This window comes from Stegodyphus dumicola, chromosome 10 (assembly GCF_044657685.1).
Source record: "Stegodyphus dumicola isolate Sdum_Otavi_A_Nest chromosome 10, ASM4465768v1".
NCBI lineage: Eukaryota > Metazoa > Arthropoda > Arachnida > Araneae > Eresidae > Stegodyphus > Stegodyphus dumicola.
The window spans coordinates 10535868-10551358 of record NC_140777.1 but is presented as its reverse complement, the minus strand read 5'-3'; the positions used below and the strand labels follow the sequence as shown (position 1 = coordinate 10551358).

Here is a 15491-nt window from a genome sequence, read left to right as displayed (position 1 = left end):
GATTCAACATTTTGACTGCTATTATTTGGCTGCAAAAAATAATAAGCCGGATCCAATTAGAAGATTAAGGAACAACAGAATCTGCAACATTAACTGAATTAGATAATTAGATAATTTTAGCCTAGCTTATACCATCCGTTATGCATTAAACTTGCACACATAAGCGTATCATGTGCATGCATAAAGGTATTACGCATGCGCAGAAAGTTTGTAGCTTTGAGGTCCGGATTATAGATCATTCTGGATTATCGACGTTCGGATTAAAGGCTTTGTACTGTATAAATTTCTTTTATATAAATCATATTGATAACTAATTCTCTAAAGCAGCAGATGTCATTCCTTTAAACAAAAACCCTTAGCATTTTAAAACAGTGTTTAACTTGTGTGTAAACAAGTAACTTGTAACTTTTTAAAGAATTTTTTCTGCAATTTCGAATTTTATATGTAGCCAATTATGTCACTTTTGCCATTGATATTTAAAACCATGGCCACTATATTTGTATACAGATATTTTTCAGTAAGAAAACAAGCCTATTTTTTACTTGAAATCAGTACATATCTGTCTTTAACTTTCAGATAATAGCTTAATTTTTTTTTTCAGAGCTTCAGGCAGAAATGGAGTACCTGATGAAGGTGTGTATAATTATGATAAACTTTTCTATGATATTATCCATTTTATTTTCTGTGAGTATTATCATCTGAGAGGAGTTGTCTCAAATATAAGTTGAATGTGGGCCTGATGCATAAAATCGGCTTATTCAAAATAATTCTTGTTATAAAATTAACAAACAGAGTAATGGCTAATTTTTGGACTTTATTAACAAAAAAGGTAAAGAGAACTTACGTACGTCTTATTGTTTACATGACTTATTGTTACATATAAAACATAATAATACAGCAAAACAATGATGCCACTTAAACTGCACATAATACCAATTAAATGCTTGATTTTCAACAATTCTAATGATGTTGAATTAATGGTTAACTTACTTATGGTAAAAATAAACAGCTTAGAAAATATTTCCAAGTGGCCAAAACTTGAGTAGAAATAATGACAACTTATTCCTCTTTCTTTTATTTATTAAGCTTTGCTTCAGCCTATACTGAAAAACATATATCTATACATCAATAAGTGAATTTCTTTATTTTTGGCTACTGATTTGAGCTGCAACACCTGATATATGACCATCAGTGTCTCATTCTTTTCTTATTAAATTTCAACAGCTCAGAAAAAATGTTCACACGTAAATGTATGCTCAAATAAAATTATTATTCTTATTTTCAATAATTCACAACTGAGGGTATTTTATATTTTTGATAAGAATGAATAAAATTTAGTCAGATCTGTAGCTTGAAATCTTTGAAAAAGTCTACTTCCATTTATGAGTATTTTTGAGTGATTCCCATATTTGTTTTGAAGGGTAAGCAAAATAATGTAAAAGTCGAATATGAATCATTGAAACCTTGAACTTCATCTTTAAAGTCTTGTCATAATAATGTTTATTACATTGCTGAGAATATATTCCCAAGCCATGTGAAACTGCTAGCCAGCAGGCCACCAGTTTGAGACAGCTGCCTTGGAAAACTTTTCTTTTTGTTAATATGCTTTGTTTTAAAAGATTATCAAAATGAGACATTGTATTGTATTTAAGATTCAACACTTGACTGCCACTCTAAAAGCTCAGGACAGGCCACATTATTATATTGTTATGAATTAATGAACTAAACTATAAAGCAGTTGATGCGATTATTAAGAATATTGTTTGTTTAATTTTTAATGTAAATGATTTAAATAAAAATACATTTAAATAATGAATTTTCGTATAAATGAATCAGATTAAAATGTTAAATATTTTTATAGAATTATATAACTTATTTTTTTTTCCACTTTTGAAAACTACATAAAATTTCTCATGTTAGTCTAAATGAATATTCATCTAATTTCCCATGAAATGTTTTGTTATTCCACCTGGGCACTGTCTGGTGAAAATCTCAACTGATAAACTGTAATAAATTTAAAATGATCCCTTTTGAGCAGTTGTTAAAATCTGAACCTTTTCAATTCTTATCTTTCTTGTTCAATGTTTCCTTATTTAATAAAACTGGCGTCAATATAAAGAAAACGCTTTGTAAATTGAGTATGTACTCTGCTCAATTGATAAGGGGATAGGTAATTTAAATAAACAGACAGCTGCTGATAAATATGTGGTACACTATTAAATATATTTATGAATGTGGGAACTTAATAAAAATGTGAGAAAGTATAAATTTACAGGAAACCCAACTATTATAAAAAATTCATTATTATACGTGTCTTTCAGAGAAAAAAGAGATACACACTAAGGAATTTTGTCAGAATTTTAATAAAGATTGTAGATATCTTGAGTCTGTGGGAAACTAAATTTGTTACATGATAGATGAGGTTATGGGAGATTTTCCCCAGATTTCCCTACTGAATGTACAATAGATAAAGTTAAAAGTCTATCAACGGTGGATTCAGTTCTGAGCACCATTCCATAAGCTCTGTTATTTCCTCATGCGTTCAAGTTAATGAACTTGGCAATTTTGATGTATAAAAAAGATGGAATCATCAGTGGCAGCAGTACAAGGCATTACCAAGATTTTAAGAATTTCTTCTCTGTGCATTTGAGCCATCAGGAGACAGATTCTGAATGATGTAGAAGTCAGTACATCCATATATGCTGAAACAAACCTGTTATTTTCAGCTAAACGAGCTGCACTAAATTGTATTGAGTGTCGCATTTTGTCCAGATCAGAAGTCATGATTTAGCTGTCTCTGACCAAATCTGGATTACTTGGAGTAAAAAGCTTGGTTGGGCATTTCATCCAGTTCCAGAGTTTAGTTTTTTCGTATATATATGTGCTATATGAATTTCAAAATTTTGAAATGTTAGAAATTTCACCTCTCAGTTTGTGCTCCAGCTCTACCCAGAGCACTCAGCTCAATTCATCGCTCATAGTACCACCTTATGTGATTAAGTTCAGTTTCTTCAAACTTTACTTCAAGGCACCTGAAAATACATTTGTAAATTATTTGTGTAAGCTTCTTTTAACAGCCACTTGTAATAGCAAGCTTTTTTTGCAGTTGCATGACATTTTGTCACCTCTTCAGTGGGACCATTATTAGCAAATAAGGTCATTCTTTGAAGTAGTAACTTGTGAAAGACATTGACCAAAATCTCTTGGTATCAAATTAGGTGGTTGCTTCTTAGCTCATTCGAATGTTGGATGCTAATATCTGTTGATGTCTGGCTTTCCATCTTGCTGTGGCTCATCGTAGGATGTTTTAATGTGAAATCCTTCTGACTCCGGACTCTGATCTGAAGTGGATGGAAAAATCTGCTGTCTATACAATAAATGGTACATGTATATAGGTTTAAAAGAAACATTCATTTTAAGAGACTTTCATATCACATTAAAAAAGTGTCTTAATTGTAAACATTGTGTTTGCATTTTAAACAGCTTTCAGTGCCTGCTTTTTCGTTATCCAGAGTAATGAATTTCATTTCAAAGCAGTTCAGTAAACAACACTTTACTGAATTGGTTAGAAATAAAATATATTTTGAAACCTTTTTTTCTGTTGGCCAGCATATGTACTGTATGAGTTTCCAATTTTTCTTACCTATAAGCTCTATTTGCATTGAGTAATGCTGTGCATCTGTGTTAGAGATTATATGAAGTGCAATAAAATGATTTCAAAGTTACTGAAGTTTTTAGTTGAATGTAAGAGTAATTTATACAGCATTCTAATTGGAATTTTATCCTTTTCAGGTGTTGAAAAAGGTGCTTGGATTTAAAAAAGATTTCGATGATTTCCTGATGAGGGAAGCAGATGCCCTGCTGGATGCAGGTAATTAATAGTAATTTTTTTTGGCACATGTGGTAATTTAATGTTTAATATAGTGTCATTTTCTTCTTTTTTAACTCAATATTTAGTGTATTGTTTTCTATCTGGCATCTTGAATGCATTTTAATATGCATTTTTGTTGATCATATTTTGTTAATCATACAGAAAAGCTGATGATACAGATAAAGTATTGACAATTTAAAATAAATTTCTATTTTCAATTGTTTATAATTTTGGTTTTAATTAATTAATTAATTTTTTAAATGAAGTGCCTTTCCCAAGAATCTATTTCTTTGTTAGATTCCATGTTAATGTTAATTTTTTGTTGAATATTCATTTTTGTTAAACACGCGTCATACATACAGGAAAGATTGATTTTTTTTTTATTTAAAGGAAAGGGACCTTATCATCAGGAAAGACAGCCAGAAGAGGAGGATGAGGTAATTTTTCAATTAATATTTTTCTAAAGCATATATATCTAAAAAATTCATGAGTTTTGACTTATTTTAAACATTCAAAGTATATTTTAATTGCTGCAGCTGTATTTTTAGCAAGGAAAAACTTGGTACTTTTTACAAGTATTGTATTTAGGAAATCCTTAGTAGATTTATTATTCATTTTACTATGAAGACTTAAACAAAAAAAAATTTCTATTTTTATAAAACAGAAATATTAGTAGTTCTTAAATACCATAATCTTACCTAAGCAGTTTCTCTTTTCAAATTTTAAAGAAAATTTAGCTTACATTTCTCATGATCTTAAGGCTTTAGCAGCATATATTTTGCTTTAATGTCAATTCTCATGCACTTGTGGTCAGATGCTGGTTGTACGCACAGTTGTATATGCTGGTTGTATGCACAATTGAAATTTTTAGTACTGGCAAGTACATTAATCTTCAACACTATTTCATTTTTGTAAAAATCTCTCTCTCGGTGAACAGAAAACTAGTGTCGTAACTGTAAATGTTGTTTAGAAACCTGAAGCATCCTTAATGGGGATTTCTACCTAGCTGCAGGTAGTTTGAGGCTAAAATACTACATGGAACCTTTGTTTTATAGACTCCATAGAACGTCTTGTTTTATCGAAAATAGTGCTTTTCAGTGGTATGGTAATAATGCTGTACAATATACAGTACACTCCCAATTATCCGCGGAATTGGGTGGCGCGGCCGCCACGGATAATCCGAAAAAAGCTGAAAACGGGAATAGCAAAAGAGAAAACAGTCATTCCAACTTTGAAAAATCGTTTTATGTGCAGTAAAATGTAAAATAAACAGCAGTAAATGTTTAACTAACGCTTAATATTTTAGTATATCACTCAAAACTAACCTAAAATGCATTTTGTTAATGAAAACAGAAAAGTGCTTTGTATACTTATGAGAGGCGTCAAGGATACACAGAAAAATTAATACATATGTACTGTTCTAATACTGTAATGTATTATGTATTTACATAAGCATAACTGTAAAACTACATCTTTTTGAAGAAATCAGTTATTTGTGTATCTGAACTTTTAGGGAATATATTTCAGAATCAAATGTATCATTGTCAGTTCCATTTAATTAAAATTCTGAGGTCTTTCGTGTGGATAAGTTCTTCATAATGTAGCATAGTATAACACAATGCAGTGGTTTATGTAGTCTAAGAACTTAGCCCTAAAGATGTGTAATTAAGTCAATCCTAATGGAGTCTATGCCACACCTGAATACTTTAATTATTAGTTTGTAATGACTGACACAATGAGCCGTATGTGGAACTGCCTTTCTCAAAAGACTTCATGAAAGATATGAAGGGTATTTTTTATTACACTCACGTTTGTGAAAATTGCAACCCCAAGAAGGAATCGTCATAATTGAATGCAATTTAATACACAGTTGAGTGGTAGTGGTACAAATAAATGATTAAATGTTCAAAGCAAACAAACAAGAACAAGAGATCAGAATCAGTATTTTGTGTGGCCACCACGCGCCGCAATAAGTGCTGCTACAGGACGTGGCATGGAGTCAAACAAAGTTTGAATGTCTGACTGAGGAAGAGCATTCCATATCGTTTGTACGCGTACCCAAAGTTCGTCTGCAGACGCAACAGGACGAGGATCACAAGCAAGACGCCGACCAATGACATCCCACACATGTTCAATTGGCGACATATCCGGGGAACACGCAGGCCAAGGAAGAAGCTGTACCTGCTGCGCTGCAAAGAAGGATTTAACAATCCGAGCAGTATGAGGGCGGGCATTGTCCTGTTGAAATACAGCGCCTGGTAAGCTTTGAAGGAAGGAAACAGCTTCGGGCAGTAGAACTTCACGGATATACCGGTTGCTGTTCAGATTGCCCACAATTCGTAGCAATTGAGATCGTCTATGATATGCTATGGCGCCCCAGACCATAACTCCGGGTGTTCGTCCACTGTGGCGTTCGATAATGCACTCCGGAAGGTGGCGTTCACCGGCATAGCGTCTGACACGAATGCGGCCATCATGGTACCACAAATTAAAGCGGGATTCGTCAGAAAACACGACATGCTGCCAATCAGCATGCCAGTCTCTATGCTGATTGGCCCATTGTAGCCGCAGGCGGCGATGTTCGTGCGTTAGGGGGATCCTGTATAAAGGAGTCCGTGCGCGCAGTCCACACTGCAGCAGACGTCTATGAATTGATGAAGCACACAATGAAACACCTGTAGCTATTGACCACAGTGCTGCCAATTGTCTAGAGGAAGCTGTACGGTCCGTCCGCGCCATGCGGACCAGGTGTCTATCATCGCGAGCTGACGTCACATTTCGGGGTCCACTCCCGGATTTCCCAGTTGTCCGACACTCGTCCGTCCACTGCTTCCAAACGTGCATCACTGTGCTGCTGTTACGCTGCACACGAGAGGCTACTGCACGATACGACAATCCAGCTTCAAGAAGGCCGATGATTCTCCTTCATTCAAACTCTGTAAGTTGTTCAAATCTCGCTCTCTTTCGTCGACGAGGCATAAGTACAGATTGAGTTAACGTTTACCACTAGCAGATAACCACCGATAACCATACACGCCTCGCTACAGCCGTCTATTTATTCGGATCCATCAGCCGTTCAGAGGGCGCTGCTCAGCATACGCATACGCTACGGATTTGCAATTCTAATTATTTGCATATCATGCGCTACTTTGCATTTCCTGAAAATTTCAGCTCACTCGCGTAAGTCCTTCATGGTGTTGCAATTTTCACAAACGTGAGTGTATTTAGTGTTAATAAAAAGATGTTTGTAGGTATTCTGTTGTAATATCTTATTTGACATTTGTTATTGCTGCACTGATCTCATAGATACATATCTGATGCCTTTTAATTTGATTCTGCAAATGTTTTTCGATTTTAAGCATGCAGAATTCCAAATGTGTAATGCTGTTTGAATGCTTAATGAAGCTATTATGAGGTCAGGAAATATAGAACAAAAAAAACTGTATCAAAAGTACGCCCCATTCATCAGACTCCTGTTTTCATTCTCCTTTCAAAGTCCGATGGACATAGCTCAGGACAAATGCACACAAAGCTGTTTAAAAAAGCTCAAAAATTCACTTCCAGCAATGCAGAACTTTTCATAATTTATATTAGTTTTTACTTAATGTCAGTATCTCATAAAAATTGGCATACTGCTTTCTCAAGGTTTTTGACATCCGATTGTAAATGTAAAAAACATTTTTAATATGTGCAATAACTGTTGAAAATTTCTAAATATATTTGTTACTTTTGCAGGTTATAGCATGGCCTCTGAATCTTCTACCTCCTGCTCTATGGTCCGAAGTAAGTTTTCTGCATCGTCAGATATATATATTATAAGAAGAACAATTAAATATTCATCAATTCAGAATCTGATTGATGTTTTTAATTCATAATTTAACTAATGTTTTCCTCAAGATTTGATTTAGCTTTTTTATCAGTAGTCAGCTTAGTGTAAGAGCTTTTAGTAGACATCAGTGCTTAGTCATAATTTCCAAGCTGAAGATAAGTCTCGTTTATTGGAAGCATTATTTTGTTATGTTAATGTTTAAATAATGTAACGTTCTTTATGGTTATTGCAAGGAATCATTTCTTTTTAATAGAAGGTAATTTTGAGGTGTGTGTGGATGAGTTCTTTATAGTGTTGCATAGTTTAGCAAAATGTAGCAGTAAAAAATATAAAATAATAGCCTAGAAATTTCCTCTTATTTTTCTTTTTATAAGGAATGCATAATTTTCCTAAATAGAAATATGTGAAAAAATTTTACGTATTTAAATATATAGTCTTTTACATTTAAAAATGACACAACAGGAATATTTGGGTTATTTACAACATTTTTTTAAGTGGAAGTATATATATCTGTGATAAACAGACAAGCAGTTGTGCAAGCAAAGACCAGGGAAGAAGTTTTGCTAGATTTTTTTATTGAATTTTTACAACAGAATCTTATGTGCAGGTTGGCTTATATTTGGAAATTTTGGTACTCTATTAAATGATTGCTGCTGTTCCTTTAAGTATTGTTTTCTTGCACTTTTTCCAGTGTTGTTTTCCAATAATAACAATTCTATTTTCTGTTGTCATGTATTTTCGTCTAGCAAATATTTCATACATCGAATACTCTATATTTCATAATTTCATTTCTTGTGTTATTGTGGACTTTAATATTTTACCGATATTTATTAAAAATTATGAGTTTAAATAAATATAGGTAAAATATTGAATTTTATTCTTGTTTTATTTTCTTTTGTCATTTAGAAACATTTTTTCCATGCCATTCTTTTAGAAAAAGAAGCTCAGTTTTGGGAAATGACAATACAGATGTGTGGTTTTATGATCGATGGCTAGTTACCATTATGACATGAAAATGCTTTTTTAAAATTTGAGAAAAAATAATAAAAATTTTGAAATAAATTTTGTTTACTTTTGAATAGAAGCACAATATAACAATATGCACATAAATGACACATAGGGTACCATTTTTGTTTGGAATCTGAAATCTTAGGGAATAAACTTAGGGGAGTCTACTGTGAGAGGATGATAGAGGAAAACATTTGCTTGGGTATCATTGTATCATACACCAAGAACAGCTATGTGCGAAAGAACTAGGATTTGACCGCCTAATGAAAGTAGTGAGCGATGTAATCAATTTTATTCCCTCACATGCTTTTTAAACCACAGTCAATTTAAGGAAATCCTAGAACACACAGATGCATCACATAGTGATCTCATTTATTACTCTGAAGTACGATGGTTGAGCCGTAGAGAAGCTTTGAAAAGGCTTGCTGATTTGATTGATGAAATAATACAGTCAAAAGTCGTTAATCCGGATTCGTCGGGACTTCGGCCATTCCGGATTATAGATCATCAGTTTAAATCTGGTAAGATGGCATGCAGAAATTATAAAATTAAAAATATGAAACTGTAATTTATAAAATAAAGAACAATTATGATCTAAAGGGTATCAAAATTTACAAAAAAAAGCTTAATATTTATTTGTTTACTTTATTAAACATTTCTTTCAATGTAAGTTGTTTAAGTTGCTTCGTTTTATGTGATAATACTTTCTCTTTAATTCTCTAAACAGACATAATTTCTTGTTCAGTTACAAAGTTCCGCTGTTCAAGTCCTATAATTGCTGTGTCGAGAATACCGACTAATTTGTCAATCGAAATTTTTTCGTTTTCAATAACCTCTGTGTCACTTTCTTCACTATCGGAAGCGAATTACAATGACGAGGAATTGGATTTAAATCATATCAAAGACGGAGTACATCGAGATTAAATACTACATTTAGTAAGGAATTATAAGCCAAATAAAATAAAAACATCTGCCCTGAAGATAAGGATACTGCTGACAGATCAACTTCCTAATCATTGCGTGCCGCAGCGTCCCCCACCCAGAGCAGTGTGAAATTGATAAACAGATTTTGGAATGGTTAGAGAAACAAAGACTATGCCTTTATCCATTTTGTGCAGCAATTCCACTTTTTGTTTAATGGACTTCGAAACATACTTTCGCTTTGTAGATCCTTTACATATTATAGTAAATATATATCGGAAATTCTATTTGACATAATCGAAAGTTCAAGCTTACTTTTATAAAACTGCTCTAACAATCTGCAAAAAATAATAAGCCGGATCGAATTCGAAGATTAAAGAACAACGCAATCTGCAGCATTAACTGCATTAGATAATTTTAGCTTAGCTTATACCATTCATTATACATTAAACGCGCATGCGTAAATGTATTATGCGCATGCACACATGCATATTCGCAGCCATAAGGGTCAACACGACGCATGTGCAGAAAGTCTGTAGCATTGAGGTCCGGACTATAGATCATTCCGGATTATGGGTGTCCGAATTAACGACTTTTGACTTTACCATTCCTTGATGAAAATGGCAAGCAAATTAGGATGCTAAAGGAACCATCTTTTAAGTGTGACTTAGCATTTTTAGTTGATGTGAGAGCTATTCTGAATGACCTAAAAAAAAAAAAAAAAAAAAGATGGGAAAAAAAAACCAATTCATCAATCACCTGGCCAATGCAGTATCTGCTTTCAAACTAAAACTCCAGCTGTTCTCAAAGTAACGCTTGGCTGTCAAAATGTTGTCAATTTTTTTTTACTTGAAGAAACTCAGAAAATTTTCTAGATAAACAACTGGCTTATTCAGATCAAATATAGAGGCTGCTTATTTCTTTTGAAAAGCGATTTACAGACTTTGAGTTGCACGAGGTTAAATTTAAACTGGTCAGGGATCCATTGTAGTCGAAGAAGGTCGAGAAGATGTTCAATGAGAACTTATCGATTTTGTAGTTGAAGAAGGTCCAGAAGATGTTCAATGAGAACTTATCGATTTACAAACTTCTGACTTATGCAAATCCAGATTCCATGATTTAGATATTCTGTACTTTTATAGAACTCCACCTGCCGAATTTTTTCACTTAAAAATAATGCAAGCAGATTTGCTTCCATGTTTGGTAGCACATATATTTGTGAACAAACATTTTCTCTTATGAATCTAAAAAAAGTTAAAATTAAGAAATAAAGTGTCAGATCAATACTTGCAATCTGTGTTATGACTATCAAGAACTAACTTTAACCAAATATATCAAAAATTTTTCATAAAATTCAGTCTCAACCATCACACTAATGTATTTAACTATGTAATATATATGCTAACTTGTACACATTTTTCTTAAAAAATTTGTATACAAGTATTAAATTCTCATGCACAAAAGCTGAACTGGGTGTTTTGGGACCAGTAGTACATGCAAGGGAAACCCCATCCCTTTTAGTTTACATACACACATAATGGTCTCCAAATCAATTTTAATCTGATTACATGTCTGAATTTCAAATTAAATGACTTATTGCATTGAACCACCCCCCCTTCCTAAAAATGTTTTGTATATGCTTTGGCCCTCGGCAACCAAGTTGTTTCTGTTAGTGGCAACTTCTGCTAAAAAACATTTTGCATCCCTACTTTAAAGTATTTTTCCGCATTTACTTTGCACATGTGCATACCTGTTTCTTAGATTGTAAAAATTTCTATATATTTAGCTATATTTCACATAAGATACTTAACACATTTTGCAAAATAATGTTGACTGCAGAAAAATAGTTCTTCAGAATGTCCATTATGCAGTTATTTTTAAGATTTTGCAGTGATGTTTGGATTGCAGTTAGATTTTCTTTATTGTATGTTCAGTGTAAGAGATTTCAAAACCTTCCGCTTGAAATATCTGATAGTTTAACTAACATTTATGAAAAAAAAAATGAATTTAAAACTGGAGAGTTCTATGGGTGGGAGTTTTCAAAATGTTGCTTTTATAGATTCTAATAGTTTACCGACATTTATTTAAAATTATGAATTCATTTGTTTTATTTAGTTTTGTGATTTAGATGCATGTTTTTCATTCAATTCTTTCAGAAAAAGAAAATCTTTTTTGAGAAATGAGAGTACACATGTGTGGTTTTTATGATCTGTAGACAGTCACCATCCTGACATCAAAATGTTTTTTGAAAATTAAAAGAAAATGAATTTAATAATAAAAATTTTGAAAGATATTTTGTTTATTTTTTAATAGGATCTCAGTATACGAACAGACATATAAATAACATATAGTTTTTTTTTTTTTTTTTTTTTTTTTTTTTTTTTTTTTTGTATGGAAGCTAAGCGTTTAAGGGGATAAATTTCAGAAGCAATAAATGTATCAATTCAATTCTATTTAATTCATAATTCTGAGGTCTTTTGTGTGGATAAGTTCTTCATAATGTAGCACAATAGAACAATGTAGTGGTAAGGGAACATAATGTAGTTGCCTGAGAACTTTTCCCTGAAGATGTGTAAATAAGTAAATTCTAATGGAGTCTATGCCACATCTGCGACTTAACACTGACTGACACAATGAGTCGTTCGTGGAACTGTCTTTCTCAAAACACAGAAAGGAAGTCTTCACGAAAGACGTGAAGGGTATCTTTCCAGATTACTTAGTGTTAATAAAAAGATCTTTGTAGGTCTTTTATTGTAATACCTTATTGACACTTATTATTGCTGCAGTGAGCTCATAGATGCATGTCTGATAGCTCTTAATTTGATTCCGCATGTTATTTAGCACAATGTTTTTCGAATGCAGAATGCATGCAGAATTCCAGATGTGTAATGCTATTTGAATGCTTAAACACAGAACAACAAAATAGTATCAAAAGCAATGTGTCATTCATCAGACTTCATTTCTCATTCTCCTTTCAAAATCTAATGGACATTGCTCAGGACAAATGCACACAAAGCTGTTTAAAAAACTCAAAAATTCACATCCAGCAATGTAGAATGTTTTTGTAATTTATATTTGTTTTTACTTGATGTGAATATCGCATAAAAATCGGCGTACTGCTTTCTCAATATTTTTGCCATCCGAGTGTAATTGTATGAAATGTTTGTAATATGTGCACTAACTATTGAAAGTTTCTCAATATGTTTGTTACTTTTACAGCGAGGGGCATCCGTTTTCCAACCACCTTCTCCACCTCCACTTACACCACCTCGTCCACCTAAGGTAAGTTTTGTTCATCTTCATGTATATTATAAGAAGTACGATTAAGTATCTGTCAATTAAGGTTTTGAATGTTTTTAATTGATAATTTAACTAAAGTTCTTAAGATTTGATATAACTTATCAGTAGAGATTTTTTATCAGTAGTCAGCTTAGCGTACGAGCTTTTAGTAGACATCTGTGCTTAGTTTTAATTTCCCATCTGAAATTAAGTCTTGTTTATTGGAAGTATTATTTTGTTAGGTTAATATTTAAATAATGTAAAGTACAGTAACTCTTTTTATGGTTTTTGCAAGGAATCATTCCTTTTATAGACATAATGAGTCGTCCGTGGAACTGACTTTCTCATCCTCTACAGCTTTAATAACTAAAGACGAGAAAGATTAAGCACAAAATTGAATTAAAAAAGTATCAAAATACTTTGTTTAGAAAGAGAAAATAGTCAATTCTATTTAATTCATTATTTTGGGGTCTTAAGTTCTGCATAATATAGGATAGTATAACAAAATCTGACATGCATGGCTCAACGTAAATGCACACGAAACTTTTGAACTCGAAAAATTCACTTCCAGCAACTCCTAATTTTTTCATACTTTATGTTAGTTTTACGTCAGGTCAATACACTCATAAAACTTGCATGCACCAATCTCTAGATTTTGATATGTGATTGTAAATGTAATAAAAGTTTTTAATATGCGCACTATTTATTCTGTTAGTTGTTTCTAAGTATATTTGTTACTTTTATAGGGCAAGAGGAAGAGGGAAGATTCTTCTGCGTCATTGCCCCCAAGTAAGTTATTTTTTGCAGCAGAATATGAAGTAAACGGTGGTTCCTAATCTGGTAGCATTTTAGATACCTTGCATTTAATGAGAACGATATTCAGGGTTGCCACGCTATCTGGGTGACCACAAAAGAAGAGTTGTAACTGTAAATGTTGTTTATAAACCTGAAGCATCATTAATAGGGATTTCTACAAATCTGTGCGTTTGAGTCTAAAAATGCTAAATGATAAATTTTTTCTATAGAATCCGTACAGCATCTCATTTTATCCAAAATAAGTGCATTTCTACAGTATGTTAATATGTAGTAAGGCGGATCCTTAAGAAGTAATTATTTTTCCACAATATTTATTCTGCTGATATTTTTTACATTGTAAAAGTTTCTATATATTGGACACAGCATACTTTGAAAAATATTGTTGACTATACAAAACTAAATCTTAAGAATTTCCATCATACCTTGAACATGCTTATCTCGAAGTTTATGCAATCATGTTTTTAACTGCAATTAAAAACTGCAGAATTCTATGTGGTGGGAGATTTCAAAATGTTGCTTTTATAGATTCGAATAGTTTACCGGTATTTATTTAAAATTTTGAATTCATTTCTGTTATTTAGTTTTGTGATTCAGACATGTGTTTTGCATACCATTCTTTTAGTAAAAGAAACTCAGTTTTTGAAATGGCAATACAAATGTGTGATTTTATGATTTGTGGGCAGTTACCATTATGACATCAAAATGCTTTTCTGAACTTTGAGAGAAATTAAATTTAATAAAATTTTTAAATTTCATTTACTTTTAAATAGAATCTCAACATAGCAGCATAAATATAAATGAAATGCTGTAATCTCAAGTTTTTGATATGTGATTGTAAATGTGAGAAATATTTGTAATATGTGCACTAACTATTCTAATAGTTGTTTCTAAATACATTTGTTACTTTTATAGGGCAACAAAAAGAAAAGCAGGATTTTCTCCACACCATCCACCTCCTCTTATCCGGGTCCATCATTCGGTGGAGAAGCAAGCGGTGAACAAAGTGATGTTATGAGGTTTTTGTTTGGGGACCATTTGGCATCCCTGTGTGAAGAGCGCCCGAGGCAGCATACACCCCCTTGCACCCCGCTCGCTACACCACTGTCATCATTCCCATCCCAAGTAAGTTTTGTACATCTTCATATATATTGTTTACAACAGAACTAGAATTAAATAATTGTTTTAATCTGGTAACATGATAGTTCCATTTCAGGTAACTTATATAAAAGATTTTATTTCTTGTTTAAAAGCTTTGTTACAGTGAGTCATCAGGGCAGTGATGAGGTCCCAGTGACCAGGGCACAAAGTCAGGTCCCTGGGACGAGGGCATCATTAATTTTAAGACAAATTTAATTAAATTTAATTTTATGTAATTTAATTTGCTTCATATTTTTCAATTTTTAATGGAAATATTTCGAGTTTTTATGTACTTTTGCGTTGCCGCGAAGTGAGAATTGAATTGAATGAGAAATATATCTCAAATTGAAGGAATTCAGTTTAAATGAAATGTAGCAAAAAATGTGTATACTGTAATATGCTATACGAGAAAGTCATGTGGTGTCCACATCAGAATTTCTTATGAGAATTTTCCTTAAATAGAAAAGGCAGAGAAATGTATAGAATGTTATATTTTGTAAGTTATAATGTTTTATATTTAAAAAGACCAAAACATGAATATTTGGGTCAAAATATTTTTGTAACTGGAAGTATGTATATCTGTGGTAAGCAAACAGTTGTGCAGGTAAAGGCCAGGGAAGGAATTTTGCT

The 15491-nt window shown here is 32.4% G+C and overlaps 1 protein-coding gene across 1 annotated transcript in view; it reads left to right on the top strand.

Annotated features, from left to right (window-relative positions):
- Positions 1–14840, top strand: part of LOC146994896 (uncharacterized) — an 86751-nt gene extending 71911 nt beyond the window's left edge. The window contains exons 10-16 of the mRNA XM_085824619.1: positions 602–633; positions 3793–3871; positions 4262–4308; positions 7607–7654; positions 12849–12911; positions 13655–13697; positions 14637–14840. Of these exons, the coding sequence (XP_085680745.1) occupies positions 602–633; positions 3793–3871; positions 4262–4308; positions 7607–7654; positions 12849–12911; positions 13655–13697; positions 14637–14722 (398 nt within the window). The 3' untranslated portion in view covers positions 14723–14840. The remainder of the gene's footprint in view (positions 1–601; positions 634–3792; positions 3872–4261; positions 4309–7606; positions 7655–12848; positions 12912–13654; positions 13698–14636) is intronic.
- The last annotated feature ends 651 nt before the right edge of the window (positions 14841–15491 follow it).